The following is a 15,156-nucleotide window of genomic DNA, read 5'->3' on the forward strand; positions in this document are numbered from 1 at the left end:
AAAAAAAAAAAAACAAAACGAATGTAATTCGTTTTAATGATACCTAAACATGATTGTAATACAGCTCGGTTAAAAAAAAATACATTTTCAAAGTCAATCAGTTTTCGTAAGCGAAAATCTGCGCGAACTGCCACGACTCAAGATGTGTATTTTTCATGTATGTTAATTCTCACGATGATGTGTGTGTGTGTGTGTGTGTGAGAGAGAGAGAGAATTTTAAGAGATGTGACAAATTATATTTCAGAAGAAGAGAGAGACGACGATCCATCGACGTCTGATCTCAAGTAAAAAAAATTATAAAAAAAATACACGCACGTACGTGCAATTTACGTGCGCGATATTCAAAACGTGTGTTTCTGATGTATAAATCCACACACACACACACACACACATCGCGTGTTTTTTTTTTTTCAGTACGAGCAACATTGTCGATTTTATAAATGACGAGACGAGCAGAGCCAAAGTCGGAAGCGATTTTTATTCATGCGTTACATACACAGCGGGTATTATCTCTGTTGTTATGATGTTTAGTCTGACTGTCGAATACGCGGATATGTAGCTGAGATTACACGACCTCGTGCGCGTGTGCGTGCTCTCGTCTTTCGACATGTTTATCCTTTAACACGCGTGCGTTTTCTCTCAATTGGATGTTTCATCTCTCGAAACACACTCGGGCCGCAATCGTTGCGATATTTGTGTGTCCGATCGGTCGATTTCGTCCGGCAAATGAAGCGCGCGCGTCTTATCACCGATGCTATTATCGTCCCCCGAGTGTGTGTAAATTCGCTCGCGCGTTCATGCGCACGCAATTGTCATTTAATTTTGACGCAAAAAAAAAAAAGAAGACAGGAAAAATGTGTGGAAGATGCACGCGCACACGCTCCGTCGAGGAAGAAAAACTATTTGAATAGATAATAAGGCGTATACATATATATATATATACATATATATATATATATATGTATATATATATAAATAGCATCGAGCGTTTGTACGATAACGAACTAACAAATAAACGAATACAGCATAGTGCGAACGTTATTGTGTACAGCGTGCACGAGGAGAGGAAATTTCGCGGTGATACAAATCGCGTTTCAAGTCGCGTGCTCTCGGGTGGAGATCCCGCTAGCGTGAATTTTTCTTCTTGAGCGATGCACACACACACACACAGAGAGAGTCTTTGTGTGTGTATGTGTGACGATTCAAAATTTCCGAACGTTCCGAACAAACCCCGTGTCTATGCTAATTCGAGTGTAAGCTGCTCTCGGAACGCGTCGGAGAGAGAATGCATGTTGCGTGTAAAGAACATCTCGAGTGTCTTCTTCGAAAATTTCATTTCGAAAAACAAATCCCCTTCGATATTATTACGTTTTGACGTTCTCGGAGACGATTTGTTGTTTCAGCGCTACGATCATTTTGGACGCGATACATATTTGTTTTCGTGCGTGCAAGACGTCGCGGTTTATAGGACACACTATTTTAGGCGTCCCAAAAAAAATTTTGGAGATATTGTTTGAATACATCCTTTTCCCGGTGTCGATCCCCTTCCTTCCCTCTGAACAAAAAGAGAGACACCGTTTAGATATCTTTTTAGACATTCCTTTTTAGACTTTTTAGAGATTTTTTGAGAACGTTGTTTAGGCGAAAAATTTTTGAAGCGTTAGTTAAAAAAAAAGAAAAAAAGAGAGAAAAAAAATCACTTTTTAAGACGTCGTCGTCCGGACGATTCTTGCTCGTCGTTTTTCGATGAGGTGTGTGAACGACACATTTGAGGTGTGTCCGAAAAGTTGTTATCGGAAGATATTCGTTTAAATTTGTTTTTAGCACAGCGCGAAGTTGCATAATGTGGTTGCAAATTCGTCGTTCGGCAATCGCGCGAGAAGGGAAAGAAATTGAACACACAATATCTTTGTGTGAAGCAGTTTATTTTCTCACACGAGTTACGCTCTCTCTCTCTCTCTCTCTTTCTCTTCCTTTCTCTATGTACCTCTTCATTTGTTGTCTCGCGTTTATTACGAACTCTGTGTCGGAACATTTATAGAGTAAAAAAACAAAAAAAAAACAAAAGAGTCTCTCACGCGGATTGCGTTTATTCTTGAAAACTCTCTCCAGAGCGGTGTCATATTATATAAAAAAAACATTTATATACACACACACACACACACAAACAAAGTGCAATACGAAAGTACAAAGTCTGACCTCTCGTTCTCTCTCTCTTGAATTTGTAAATTTTCCTCTAAACTACCTTCCTCCTCCTCCTCCTCCTCTTCCTCCTCCTCCTCCTCCTCTTCCTCCTCCTCCTCCTCCTCTTCCACCTCATGAGGAAGAGAGAGAAGAAGAAGAATAAAACGAAGAGAGATTCTAATCGACCTTCTCTTTAAGTGTTCGACGTCCTTACGTAGTTTCGTAAGAATCGCGAGGGCATAATAAGAAAAAAAGATACTAATAATTAGCTTACAACGAGCGGCGGCTCCCTTTCCGAAGCGTGTCGTCTTACACGGGATCCATCTTCAGATTGCGCGTGTGTATTTCATATATATGTTTGCATATTTATGTGAATGTATATATTTGTACACAGATATATATGTTATATATATATATCTGCACACAACAACACAACAACATTCACACACCGATTTGCTACAAGATAGAGAGAACAACATTCGCAGGAGCGGCCTGTTTGTTTCTTTTCTTTCGAAGTTCTCATCTTCGCCGTGTGTGTGTAATTGCGCTGTGTATTATTTAAAAAAAAAAAAAAAAAAAAAGAAAAAAAACAGGACAATTTTGTACCAATGCGATTTTGTATCTATTTCACACGCACGCACGCACACAAAGAAGAAACATCACACGACGAGTCTTCGTTAGAAAATCTCCGCGACTCCAATTACACGCGCCGTGCGAAAGCAAACACCACATACATTTATGTTATCTCTCTCTCGGTACACGCCAGGTCTCATTACTTGTTTATGCGTGCGTGCGTGCGCTTGTTTGCATACAAGACGAACGCAATAAAATCTCCCATCGATCGTTGATTGTTTTAACGACAAATTATTTTTGCATGAATAAAACAACGCAAGACGATCCTTTTTTCGTTGTTTTGTCGAGTTTTTTTTTACATATATGTGTGCATCCACGCGTGTGTACGCGCATACGCACGGATATATATATATATATACATATACATATACATATATGGAAAGACTTGCGTGTGCAACAATTTTTTTCGTCGCGGTCTTCTCGCATATAATTAACCGAAATTAATTAACGTTACACACGTTAGGATATAAACACACCCCTCTGACCCTAAATAGTCAATCCGCAATCTAACGACTTATAAATGATATAATAATGATAATTATATTCGGCACCACTTTGCGATGCAATTGTACATATACGATATTACTATTTTCCACAGTGAAGAAAAAAAAAAAAAAAAGATGATGACGAAGAAGTAAATACCCGCAATTGTTAAGCGAAGCGTCAAGAGAGCTCTGTTATATATACATATAGGCAAGAAACGAATATACCACCGTCGTTTATATATTAATTAAAATACAATAAAAGCAGAAGTTTCGAGCAAAAAAGATCTGTATCTCATCCCTGTGTTGCGTTGTGTCACGGTTCGAGAGATAGCGGGCTCAGAACACGTGTAGAAAATTTTCCAAACGAGAAAGATAATTTAAGCGATTACACCTGGAACATTACGTTCTTCTTGTCGTTTTAACGAGGAAAAATAGTTTTCATTGCCTCGATAATTGCTGAAATAATTTTGCTCGTTTCCTATCGTTGTGACAAAATCGATGAAAAAAATTACCTTTCTCTGTTAAAAAAAATATTGTTTTTTTTATATAAAATATAATTTTTATCTCTTTGTTTACTCAATTGCATGTTAATTATTATTGTTTTTTTGCATGTTAATCCGTTAGTTTTCGAGCAGTGGAAAGAATTTATTTTTTTGGGAGTATCTGCCAGTCTTTTCAAAAAAAAAAAAAAAAGAAGACAAACGAAACCGATCCGTCTGCCTGCTTGTAGAGGAGAGACCGACCTGAGACGATACCTGCCTGTCTTCGGCGATAGCTCGGCGTCGGTTTTTGCGTCATTCCGTAGCGCTCTCTACCTGCCGTGTCCAGGATTAAATCACGATCGCGGTCGTCCTGTGTCGAGGATATACACACTCACCCGCTCGCTATCGTGAGACGCGCGTGTGTTCCGATTTCCAAGTGGCGGTCGCGTGTCTTGTTTTCCGCGCAGCTGTCCCGTCTCTAATCTATCTCTCATTTTCGCGTGCATAGACGAGACGAGATCCCTTTCGCATTCCTCGCATTTCACGTTTATCATTTCATCTACTGATTGCGTCGCGCAACGGGCGGACGCGAGCGGTCGTCCGTCGTCGGAGATGTGAAAAATCAGGCGGCGCGTCGCGCGAACGAACCGCAGAAAGGCAAGAAATGGCCTTCCTGTGTCCCGTGCGCATACGTCGCGGAAAGAAGAAGAAATGTAAGTAAAAACGTATGATAGAAACACGGTATTTACGGTGAGAAAAGAAAGAGGAAGCAAGAAAATCCAGTTGGAAGCACCGTAACAATTTTGCAAGACACAGAACAAGAGAGAGAGAAAGAGAGAGAGAGAGAGAGAGAGAGAGAGAGAGAGAGAGAGAAGAACGAGAGAAAAAGAGACGGAGATAGATAAGAGATAGATAGAGAGAAAGAGAGAGAGAGAGCCATCCAAATGTCACCGTCGGTTCGATCACCTGTTGCTCGGGACCGGTTATTCAGCTTCCAGTTAAAAAACCTCCGGGAAGCGATCTGGACCGATTCGAGCGACGCTCGCAACTTTGATTGTATATTTATTACACGTAAAAATGCGGAAATTTTGCTCTCTCCCTCGCGCGCATAGCAAATTTATATAAATCTTTCAATTGTCTGTCTCGTTAATTTTTAATTGCTTTAGAAATAACAAGAGCCGCGTTATTTTATATTTCAAAAATTACTTTGCGCGTTCCGTAATTCTCTCTCTCTCTCTCTGTCTCTTTCTCTCTTTCGTGTCGATTTTGTTTGTTCACGAAAATCGCAAGTAAATCGCAATTGATTCTCGATCAGCCGGAGCGCATAACTTTAATTTGGAGAAGGACTGCGTCGGCAGCACAGGACTCGGCCAGAACACCAGGGTACCGCTGCCACCTGGCCGGATCACCGGTAGCGCCAGTATCGAGACTCTCGTGCGGGTCGGCATCGAAAAGGAGAATGGACTCTCTCCGGACAGCAAAATGGTCATCGTGCACGACTTCACTCCCTGCGTGGACGACGAGCTTCAGGTCAAAAGGGGCCAGGTTAGCGATTCGCGCGTGTGACAAAAAGAATTTGCTCCGTTGTTCGTCTCTTTTCCTCGTGGAGAAACACCACAGGAACAGAGAAAAGAGACGGGATCTTCTTTTTCGTTAGAGAACAAATTTTTGTATCTTTGCGTATGTAAAGCGGCGACATTTGCGTGCTTGCAGGTAGTGAACGTGCTTTATAGAGAAAACGACTGGGTGTATGTGATAGCGGCGGACACGCGTATGGAAGGTTTCGTGCCGCACTCGTATTGCACGCCGTACACGTCGCAGCTGGCGGAATTGACGCTGGCCAGTTTGAATAACGTGAAGAAAAAACTGCCCCGATCCAGCGAGAACGACTGCGATCTTCTTAGCGCGGGTCGTCTGCAGGAGATGCAGCAGACCGACACCGGATCCGCGTCGGATTGCGAGAGCTACGCGCGAAATAACAACGCGACCACGGACGTGACTCGGTCCAACATCACGCAATCGCAGAACTCTATACAGACCATATCGTCTCAGCCGGATGTGCATCCTTTCTTCAAGGTATCGCTCGAAGGAGCGGTTCGAGCGCCGCGGAGAATATCTATATCTGAAAAAAAAAAAAAAACAACGTCGTGAAATATTTTTAATATCTTTTAAGAGCGTTGCTTTTAAATCGCGACTTTTTTTTTTTTACAAAAACAATACAAAACTTAGCGCCTTGGTTTTTTTTTTATATCCCACAGGATCCATCGGCCGGAAGATACATCGTCCTTTACACATTCGTAGCGCGAGATGAGAACGACGTCAGTGTCGAGAGAGGCGAATTCGTGACGGTGCTGAATCGCGACGATCCGGATTGGTTCTGGGTATTGCGACACTGCGACGGTAACGAGGGTTTTGTGCCGTCCGGTTTCGTTTATCCGGGCCACGTTCTTCACTCTTACGCGACGACCACCACGACCACCACAACCGCCACTACGAATACAGTGTCCGCGGAGATTCACAGTTCAGGTTCTGATTTTTCTCATTTGACACCGTTAAATTGGAAAAATTACAATATCAGAAACCGTCTTGGAAAAATTACAATATCAGAAAGCGCGCGAATCGACAAAAGTTTGATCTGTTCTGTTGCGGAACTCCATCTTTATATTTTTCGCGTCTTTTTTTTTTTTTTTTACTTAATCTCGCAGGCAAGGGTACGGGAGGCGACGCGCTGCAGCAGAAGGGGATGCGAGATTTCCGGGACGACACGGCCGGCACGGAACTGGTGGTGCTTTACGATTACAAGGCGCAGGCGCCGGACGATCTGTCGGTGAAACGGGCGGACTGGATCTACGCGGATTTGGGAAATCAAACGGTGGACGGTTGGCTCTGGGCCTACGCGCCCAAAACCCGCAAGTACGGTTTCATTCCTAAGGCGTACGCGCGACCACCTGCCATGACTAGCTTATGATTCGTAAGCGAATCACCGTTGTCTTCATTTATACGTACTTTTTATACACACTTTTTATACACAAAATATATTATAAACGTTTTCTCACATACGATGTTAATTCTCAGGTTGTTTGTTTTCGCTCATTTGTTTTACACTGCGGTTTCCTCGCGATTTATATAATATTGGACACACATTGTCAATAGTACTTACTAGCTTAAAGGACACAACCATATGTAGCGCGACAGGTTTTTTCAGTGTACAATAACATTTACATTGAGACTGGTGCAGCCGGAAGTGATGTGGCTGATCAGTCCCTCGTGGAGAACTATACAGTCGCCGGCCAGGAAGACGTCGCGCGGACACTGGGTGGCTCTCAGAGACATGACCGGTCCCGTGTACGTGAGCGATCGGAATCCTCCGTTCTCGATGTTGTCCACAGCCTGATTGAACGCGTTAATCGACGATGAAACATCATCGTCGTGCGGTGTTTTCTTACGGCGAAATTTACGGCGATTATTACCTGTATGCTGCACCGAAGTTTGTCGTTCGTGTCGCCGACGTCCAGTCCCGCTACCCAGGCGACGATCACGTCTTTCTCGCACTGGCCCTCACCGCCAGCGTGGATTTCCTCGCAAGACGCGTAGCCGCGATTATTGTGCAAACGCGCGGCCAGCACCGGCAGAGGCAGCCGATTCCGATACTTTGGATTTATCTGATTGCCGCCGAATAGTCTTGCTGCGGAATCTCTTATTGTGATAGAAATTTTTACTATTAGTGACTTGTGGGTCGCGGAGTTTGAAAAGTACGCGAGAAGAAAATTTCTTCCGTTTTTTTTTTATCACAATCGTATTAAACAAACATTCCCTCCATTCACATAGATTACGTTATATACTAACGACAGCTTTCCGGACACCAGCAAAAGAGCCAGACACCGGCTGGAGTTGCAAGAGAGAGCGTCGTAACTGACGATGAGCGTGCTCTCGGCACCGGGTTCCACGCTCAGAATAGGCACCTCGGGATGATCGAAGAGGAAGTGATGGGTAAGCGCCGAGAAGGCTACGTTCACCGAACAGTCCATACGCGGACAACGTATGGGTTTGCGCGAGTGTTCGACCGAGGACGCCAGAAGGTGACTCTTCGTCTTCATCTCGGAATTACATCCGTTCGTTGCGTCGTATCTTCTCGGATTGCAACGGCCGTACTGCTGTTGGCACTGTCTTCTGTAATTATCCGATTGCTCTTCCCGCCACGATAGATCGGCCACGTGCGAGCCGGCGTCCGAATCTATCGCCTCGCTGCTTTTTCGCGCGAACAGCGTCGTGTGTCTACGAACGTCGCGACGCGCGTCCAATACCGAACGAGATTGGAGTTGCAGGTACATCGGGTGCGAGTCGTGCATTCTCTTCGAACGCGCGCGACCGTCGCAACTGTCGTCTCTGTTCCTGGCCGAGAAACTCGCGTGCGATCTCTGCTCCTGCGCGCCTGTGAAAAGGCAGGTGAAAGAAAAGATAAATAAAAAAAAAATAAAAAAAAAAAAACAGAGTAAGTAGAGTTAGACTCGACAGTTGCTGATATCTTTGTTCGATTCGATCCGCTTTCGATAAGAAATTCGACTTCGCTTCTGTGTTCTCGACGAAGAGAAGTCGGCCGAGAGATTTCATTGACCTGATTGAACGGAGATCTTTCGCAGGCAACGTTGACACACCGGATACCGCTCGGGACAGCGCGAGTTCTGTTCGGAATCGACGACGACGGTCCTTCCGAAATTGGTTTCGTCGACGTGAACGTGACAAATCGCGCATTCCGCAATTTGCGGGTCTTCCCGTTCATCGCTCTCTCCGTTCGCGTCTGTTCTCCGTGTTACTTCCGCGTCCTCTTTCTCGGTTTGGTCCCCGTCAATTTCCCGTTCCTCCTCGTCGTCCTCGTTTTCCGCGTCAGCGCAAATTTCTTTCCTCTTCTGCACCATGTTGCGAACACTGTCCGAAAATTGTCGATCGAGATAATTCAATTCCTGCAACCCATCATGTTTCTCTTCTCGTCTACTATTTTTAATTTACATACAATTAAACGGAAAAAATAAAATTATTCAAAAAATAAAATTATAAAACTGTCGCGTCATTAAAAAAAAATTGAAATACAGACAAATTGTTCTCTAACACACGTGTGTTAAAACACGTCGTGTCTTTTTACGTGCAACGTCAAATTGCATTGACATTAAAATAATTGAAACTATCTTTCACATAATAATTGAAACCATCCATATGAGCAATTTTAATTGCGAGACAATAAGAGCTGTTGTTCTCCGATTTGTTCTTATCGTACAAATCCCAGGCGAGAGACGTTTTCTGCGTGCTTTGTCGTTCCGCGTAGTCTCGTGTGTAAAAGATAGCAACACATGCCTTGCGACGATGATTGTTTATCGCGCGGACGTCAGCTTTGGGGACCGTACAATCGAGCCTCTCGTTATCCGTTTCTTCGTGAAGCATCTCGGCCGGGTTTGTCGGCACACAGAGCGTCTCTTATCGGTCTCGCGTACCGATAACCTTTCGCCGATGACGCGCGTCGCCGCCGATCGGCCGATCTTCGTCACGAGCGAGACGCTGTATTTATCCTCGTAATTATATTTAATGCAAATTCCGGTGTCTGATAGTCGAGTTGTGTCTGCGGCACAAAAAAAAAAAAAGAAACTTCGTTTTTACGACACACAAACGTTTATGCGTTTTTTTTTCCATCCGGCAAAGTGTGGAAAAAAATTTGCCGACGGCACGCAATTGCCGCCGCGTTTTATTTTTGACGACAAAATTGTTACTTTCAGACAGACCGATTTTATGCGCTATCAGAATTAATGATAATTCGAACATTGACAAATAAAACAATCTGTCATTAAACGTTAATATGTGCCACTTAAAGAAGATAATGTTTACTGAAGAGACGGGAGAGAGAGAGAGAGAGAGAGCTTACCCGCGTCAGAGAGACACGTTTTTTTCCTTCTTTCGCGATTATCTCTCCGCAGAATTGAGAGGTGAGCGACACCAGACCGACGTGGTTTTTTCTCTTTTTGTTTTTTTTTTTTTCAATATATTTTTGAGGGGACTCGAGTGACGCGAGTGTTATTCCGATCGACCGCGTCGAGTCCAGCGTGACGAGAGTTCTCGATTCCGCTGTGATTTAGTTAAAGAGAATTTTACAGATTGGTTCAGTACCGGAAGATGCTCGATGTGTGCGGTTATTTAAATGAAAAAATACGAGGCCATTTTGACGTTTCTCGGAACAACAAAAGGAACGCGGTGATGTTAGCGCAATATCGTTGCAAAATAATTCGATGACCCCCGTTCGTTTCGTAATTAGTTTTTTTTTTTTTTTTTTTTTTTTTCTCACAGAAACTCTCTCCCGATCGTTCGTCGCAATCTCCCGATTTAAATAGAAACACGTTTCTTTTTATCGAGACGCGATACGAAGTCATTGACCTTCAACTTTTGCAACAGAACTCCTCGGAGGCAGGGACGCCTCCGCGCATGAAGTTGTGTATCGACAATTGTCTCAATATCCTAATAATGAAAAGCGCAACTTTATGTGTAAAGATATCAACGCCCTGCGGTACAGTCGTTATATTTATCTGTGGAATATTACGTCCGACACACACACACATATCTATTATCTCTGTGATGCACACAATTGTGTAGCATACGAATATATAGATCAAAGAAAGCAAAACCCCGCACGATAATTACAAAAGGTTACAAAAAGTCTCTGTTTTCCTCACACTTTTTTTTCGCTCGCACGACAACAACAATTTCACACGATTTAACGTCACACGTCGCTTTTTTTTTTTTTCAAATGTTAAAACTTTCGTTCGCGCAAGACAATTTCGCGACGGAAGAAGTTACGCATCGCTTTTTTTCACGTTAAACTCATTACCGCACTAGTGCGAATGACTGCTTGTCACGAACGTTCTTTTTTTTTTTTTTTTTTTTTTTTTTTTTTTTTTTTTTTTTTTTTTTTTTTTTTTTTTTTTTTATTTAAAAAAAGCACATATACATATATATATATATACATATATATATATATAAAAGATTAGAAAATAGTAAACGAGATATGACGCTTACATCGTCTAGTCAGTTTTTTTTTCTTCGAGAACAAGTGTCTGGAAATAGTGAATTCGCGTCGACTTGTGTGTGTTTAATTATGTAATTCACACGTACGCGATTGCGTCGACGACGATCGCATAAACTTGAACTTTCAACGTTTATTTACAAGCGAATGCATTAATAAATAATAATTAAAGACTCCTCGATACTCGCTCAGTCATTCCGGATGACAGGTTGGACGATCGTTTTTTTTTCTGATTCTCATCGCGAACATTGTCGTTCGAGATGAACCGAACGAGTCCATCCTCATCGAGGATTCTCGATTTGCGAAGGTTTACACGCAATTAACGTAGCAACACATTAACTGGCAGCGTTGCTAAAAATTGTTTCCAAAATTGTTAACAAGAAGATATACAAGAATGTCTTAGCGTATCATTTAAATTAAAGCGCTATCGCTAAAAAAAAAAAAATGTTCTCTCGATAGAATTTGAGCTTCCTCGACACAATTCTCTACTAACTCAACGCGTAGGTAAACACTCAAGTTGTTTATCACAAGTAATCGATAGTTGCCTATGTTATTATTATTATTATTATTATTCTACATCATTATTCATTTGACGTAACGTCGTTCGTCTTGGTCTCTACATAATTGTTGATCACGTTGTGTCTGACATTCGCCAGTCTCTCCATGCTCACCGCCCTGATGTTGCCCAGACGAGATTTGTCCAGCAACGTCCTAAGGCTTGGCTTACCGTCCAAGTCGATCATGCTGCAACTCTTGCCTTTAATCAACGTCGATAACGCCGACGTCGATCCGAAGAGCGACAGCAACGGTAACTCTTTAATACTGTTGACGTTCGCCCGGTTTCCCGGACCGGTTTCTCGTTCACCGCCGTCTGCGGTCGGCATCAGTTTCGCCGGACTGGATCCAACGCTGCACGATGCGCTCTGTCGCGAGACAATCGCAGAGTTGGATCGCAACGACACCGTCCCGTCGTCTTGCGAGCTCGCGGGTCGTCGCTTATCGTCATCCTTCTCGTTCTGCGCGTTTCCATTTTGAATATAAAATTGAGAAATACCGTTTGGCACGTACTTCGATGCATCCGCGCTTCCCGTTTTCTTCGTGACATTTCCACTTTTTAAATTAAATAAATTCCTATTTATCGGACTATTGTTCAATGATTTTGAGATATCGCTCTTTGTGGTGATGGTTGTTCCGCGCAGTGTCGAATTCTGCGTCGAACACGATCTCTGCAACGGTCTGCCGAAAAACGTTTCCGGCTCTTTGGTCGATGATGAAGATCGATTTGAACTATGTGGCTCAGATAGCTCTGCAGGTAGGAGGTTGTAGCGCGTTCCGACGTCGGGATCTCGCGGATCAGATGAAGAACTTGGCACTTCGTCTTGCTCTTTGACGTACAACGAGTTCTCGATCGACGAGCAATTTAATTTCTCCATACTGGCTTGTAACTCCAGTTCCCACTGCGTGCATTTGCTTTCGCTGCCGTCGACGGATCTCTTCTCGAGGTGTTCCGCGTCTTCTTTCGCCGAACCGGGCTTCTGCAAATTTTTACCAACTTCGATATCGCGCAATTTCTCGTCTATCCTGCTCTCGGCACATCTATTGGAGCACATTTTGAGACTGTCGGGACTACGAAGATGGTTTTTATATTTCTGATATATGTCGGAACCGATGAGCTCGGCACCGACGCCAGGTTCTCGCGGTCCGTTGGCCACGATGTCTGAAAAAAAAAAAATGCAAATCGGTTTATTCATCCAGCAAAAAAAAACATCGACTAAAACTTTCCTCAAGCGCTTCTAAGTATTTCGTATTACCATAATCTCTTCGCTGCTGATGTATCTGATTACTAATCTCCTCTAATGTCCGAAGACTCATTGCGTAATTGCGTTTCGTTTCCTTAATGGTTTGCTGTAGATACTCCACTCTTTCCTTTTGCGTTTCCAGCATCTGATCGCACTGGGCCTTCACCTCGAAATACGGCCTTGCTTTTATTATCGCACGTCTGTGCTTCTCCTCCAATTGCAAGAGTCTCTTTTCCGCGTCGTGAAACAACATTGCTCTGCGATGATGCTCTCGACCGCATTCGGCTTTTTGATTTTCCGCGTCCATGACCTTGATGTAAAATATCTCATTTTATTTCAATGTTTTTGTTTGTTTTGTTTAATTGAATCAACTCGGAACGCTATTATTTGAGCTCAAAAAAACTTTCGAGTATATATATATATTTTTTTCATTTCTCGCAATAAATTTGGAAGAGAGAGAGAGTTGTCATTGAATCCGTAACGCCCGTTACTATACGCTACCGTTCTACTCTGATGCTTACTTTAATAGTGGCATGATTGAGCATATCCTGCCACGCTTGGTCGAAATTCCACTCATGCTGATGAGACATAAATCGCGCTTCTGCCAGAGCGACTGTTTCTTTCGCAGCCGCATGAATCTCACTGGCTCTTTGAAATAGTTGTGCCTGTTGCTGACACTGCACCTGTAAGAGTATTGATTTTTGTGAGTGAAATTAAATAATTCAAAAGATAAAAGTCCATCGTACAAAATATATATCACGTTCAAATGATATTTTTCTATAAATATTTTTTACTTTTATTTTCCCAATACGATAAGAAATTGAGCTTGAATCAATTTCTACCTGAGTTTGACGAGCCACTTCCAATGCTTCGTAATAACATCTCGCTTTCTCAATGCAAGCTGTGCCCAGTTTATCTGTAATCTCTTTCAATCTTCTTGGTGTATCCGTTAACAGCTGTCCAAAAGCAGTGTGAGCTTCCTAAAATTCAATTGAAATCATTTATACAATTTTTTTTCACTGTGCTTAAATTTGTAAATTATTGTAAATACGCAATTGTCAAATATCTTACGTCCAATTCAATCTCCAGCTTATTAATATTATCAGTGGCATTGTTCAAGTTCTCCAACTCAATCTAAAAGATAAAGTTTAATCTCTTACAATTTAAACATTACTTTTCTCTATAGTTCATGCACAAATTTTTCAACAATTTCACAATGCAAAAAATAGATAAGAGACATAGAAACATATTATTCATTTATCATTTCTTTGTTTTTAACTTTACAACATCATATAAACAAAAAGAATAGACATCATGCATTTCTAACACACACACACACACACAACAACAAAAGAAGCTTTAAATTAGATTGATTCTCCACAAAGAGTCTAATCTCTTTTTCAAGGATATCCGTGCCTCCGCACACAGATGCGCTTGATTCATTGATGATCGAGCACATCTAAATCCCAACTCGCTCCCCCTCGCTTAGGACGGAAAGTGAAAGCAAAATGGGACAATGTACCAGGCCGTGTTAGGCACTGCGACCGCGCTCGCGGGGCATAACCTAAAGGTCTCGGATGAAACGCGCACCCGATAATTTTCGATCGAAAAACAAAACGACGTGAGAAAACGAGTTTTCCTCACGGGGGAAAGAGAATTTTACCTGTACGCGCGGATCCAACGCGCCCTCGGCGTCCTCGGCGACGTCCATGCTCCGGCATTTATTTTTGTTCGACGACTGACGACGACGACGACGTCAACCGATGTCAACTCATGATTGTCGCGCCGAGAGCGCGCGACGACGATGATCTGTCACGTCTCACAACATAAAGATCCAATATCGAAGTTCCTCAGGAGTTTTGACACGGCGGTGACAGACAGACGGATTGTGTGTTTACATTCCGTGTGACAATCGGCTCAGCTACAATTCCATCTCGAACATCACAGGAAACATGGCTCTAGAGTCTCGAGAATAATCGACGCGGGGATGAGATTAAACGGGGAAATTCGAGACGACGACGAACAGCCGACACGGACAAACCTGCTTGCGTGGATAATTAGCACCGCGAATCGCTGACGCATCTCATCGGTGATGACGAGATAATCCCCCGTCTATGTGTATATACAGTAACTGCGTTCCGGTGTTTAATGCCAGTGTTCGAAGTGTCTACAGCACGTGTCACGTGAAGTATAGATTTTTTTTAACCACCGACAGCCGCAACTCGTCGTCCAATAGCGGAGGGAAGCCGTCCCCAAACTGCGGTGTTTTTCCCTACGACGAGATCTCAGCTGCCGCTTCCAGCGCCGCACGTCGGTAGATTCGGAAACTACGAAGCGACCATCCGTACGCGAGCGTCGACCGAGAAAAAAATACAATCCCCCGTGCTGAGCGCGTGCTTGCGATCATTTTCGGGCGTATATCGCATATTTTGTATCAGGATCGCAGAAAGTCGCAGGAGCTCTCCACCAGGAGAGAGGTGAACTCTCGGTCGATAATGCAGTCGCGTCGG

The 15,156-nt window shown here is 43.1% G+C and overlaps 3 protein-coding genes across 8 annotated transcripts; 1 reads left to right on the forward strand and 2 right to left on the reverse strand.

Annotated features, from left to right (window-relative positions):
• The first annotated feature begins 2,283 nt into the window (after positions 1 to 2,283).
• Positions 2,284 to 6,846, forward strand: LOC109856878 (SH3 domain-containing protein Dlish). Its single transcript, XM_020432593.1, has 5 exons — positions 2,284 to 4,497; positions 5,100 to 5,329; positions 5,498 to 5,860; positions 6,043 to 6,310; positions 6,490 to 6,846. Exons 1-5 carry the CDS (start codon positions 4,449 to 4,451, stop codon positions 6,750 to 6,752), a joined length of 1,173 nt encoding a protein of 390 aa, XP_020288182.1. The 5' UTR covers positions 2,284 to 4,448; the 3' UTR covers positions 6,753 to 6,846.
• A 118-nt stretch (positions 6,847 to 6,964) lies between these two features.
• Positions 6,965 to 10,376, reverse strand: LOC109856877. Of its 5 annotated transcripts, XM_020432588.1 has the most exons (6): positions 9,696 to 10,376; positions 9,134 to 9,395; positions 8,400 to 8,745; positions 7,631 to 8,216; positions 7,255 to 7,480; positions 6,965 to 7,174 (listed from the first exon to the last, which is right to left on the reverse strand). In XM_020432588.1, exons 2-6 carry the CDS (start codon positions 9,218 to 9,220, stop codon positions 6,986 to 6,988), a joined length of 1,434 nt encoding a protein of 477 aa, XP_020288177.1. In that variant the 5' UTR covers positions 9,221 to 9,395; positions 9,696 to 10,376; the 3' UTR covers positions 6,965 to 6,985. The 5 variants fall into 5 exon arrangements, with proteins under 5 accessions (XP_020288177.1, XP_020288180.1, XP_020288178.1 ...); XM_020432591.1 differs by lacking the exon at positions 9,134 to 9,395 and having other exon boundaries at positions 8,400 to 8,710; XM_020432589.1 differs by lacking the exon at positions 9,134 to 9,395.
• A 415-nt stretch (positions 10,377 to 10,791) lies between these two features.
• On the reverse strand, positions 10,792 to 14,882 carry LOC109856913 (SH3 domain-binding protein 5 homolog). Of its 2 annotated transcripts, none has more exons than XM_020432674.1 (6): positions 14,310 to 14,882; positions 13,718 to 13,780; positions 13,441 to 13,626; positions 13,168 to 13,329; positions 12,659 to 12,956; positions 10,792 to 12,564 (listed from the first exon to the last, which is right to left on the reverse strand). In XM_020432674.1, exons 1-6 carry the CDS (start codon positions 14,355 to 14,357, stop codon positions 11,429 to 11,431), a joined length of 1,893 nt encoding a protein of 630 aa, XP_020288263.1. In that variant the 5' UTR covers positions 14,358 to 14,882; the 3' UTR covers positions 10,792 to 11,428. The 2 variants fall into 2 exon arrangements, with proteins under 2 accessions (XP_020288263.1, XP_020288264.1); XM_020432675.1 differs by having other exon boundaries at positions 10,794 to 12,564; positions 13,489 to 13,626.
• Between the last annotated feature and the right edge of the window lie 274 nt (positions 14,883 to 15,156).

The sequence above is a fragment of the Pseudomyrmex gracilis genome, unplaced genomic scaffold (assembly GCF_002006095.1).
Source record: "Pseudomyrmex gracilis isolate BER0280 unplaced genomic scaffold, ASM200609v1 scaffold_137, whole genome shotgun sequence".
Taxonomy (NCBI): Eukaryota; Metazoa; Arthropoda; class Insecta; order Hymenoptera; family Formicidae; genus Pseudomyrmex; species Pseudomyrmex gracilis.

What these genes read in the sequence shown, in the direction of transcription:
- LOC109856877 (XM_020432588.1), bottom strand. Translation starts at nt 9,220, where the DNA reads ATGCTTCACGAAGAAACGGATAACGAGAGGCTCGATTGTACGGTCCCC. An exon ending in TAAACAATCATCGTCGCAAG is followed by an intron (nt 8,746 to 9,133) that starts GCATGTGTTGCT and finishes GATGGGTTGCAG; the next exon opens with GAATTGAATTATCTCGATCG. An exon ending in CTGGTGTCCGGAAAGCTGTC is followed by an intron (nt 7,481 to 7,630) that starts GTTAGTATATAA and finishes TATCACAATAAG; the next exon opens with AGATTCCGCAGCAAGACTAT.
- LOC109856878 (XM_020432593.1), top strand. Translation starts at nt 4,449, where the DNA reads ATGGCCTTCCTGTGTCCCGTGCGCATACGTCGCGGAAAGAAGAAGAAA. An exon ending in TCGCGGAAAGAAGAAGAAAT is followed by an intron (nt 4,498 to 5,099) that starts GTAAGTAAAAAC and finishes ATTCTCGATCAG; the next exon opens with CCGGAGCGCATAACTTTAAT. An exon ending in CGCGGAGATTCACAGTTCAG is followed by an intron (nt 6,311 to 6,489) that starts GTTCTGATTTTT and finishes TTAATCTCGCAG; the next exon opens with GCAAGGGTACGGGAGGCGAC.
- LOC109856913 (XM_020432674.1), bottom strand. Translation starts at nt 14,357, where the DNA reads ATGGACGTCGCCGAGGACGCCGAGGGCGCGTTGGATCCGCGCGTACAG. An exon ending in CGTTGGATCCGCGCGTACAG is followed by an intron (nt 13,781 to 14,309) that starts GTAAAATTCTCT and finishes TTTATCTTTTAG; the next exon opens with ATTGAGTTGGAGAACTTGAA. An exon ending in TCAGCAGCGAAGAGATTATG is followed by an intron (nt 12,565 to 12,658) that starts GTAATACGAAAT and finishes TTTTTTTTTCAG; the next exon opens with ACATCGTGGCCAACGGACCG.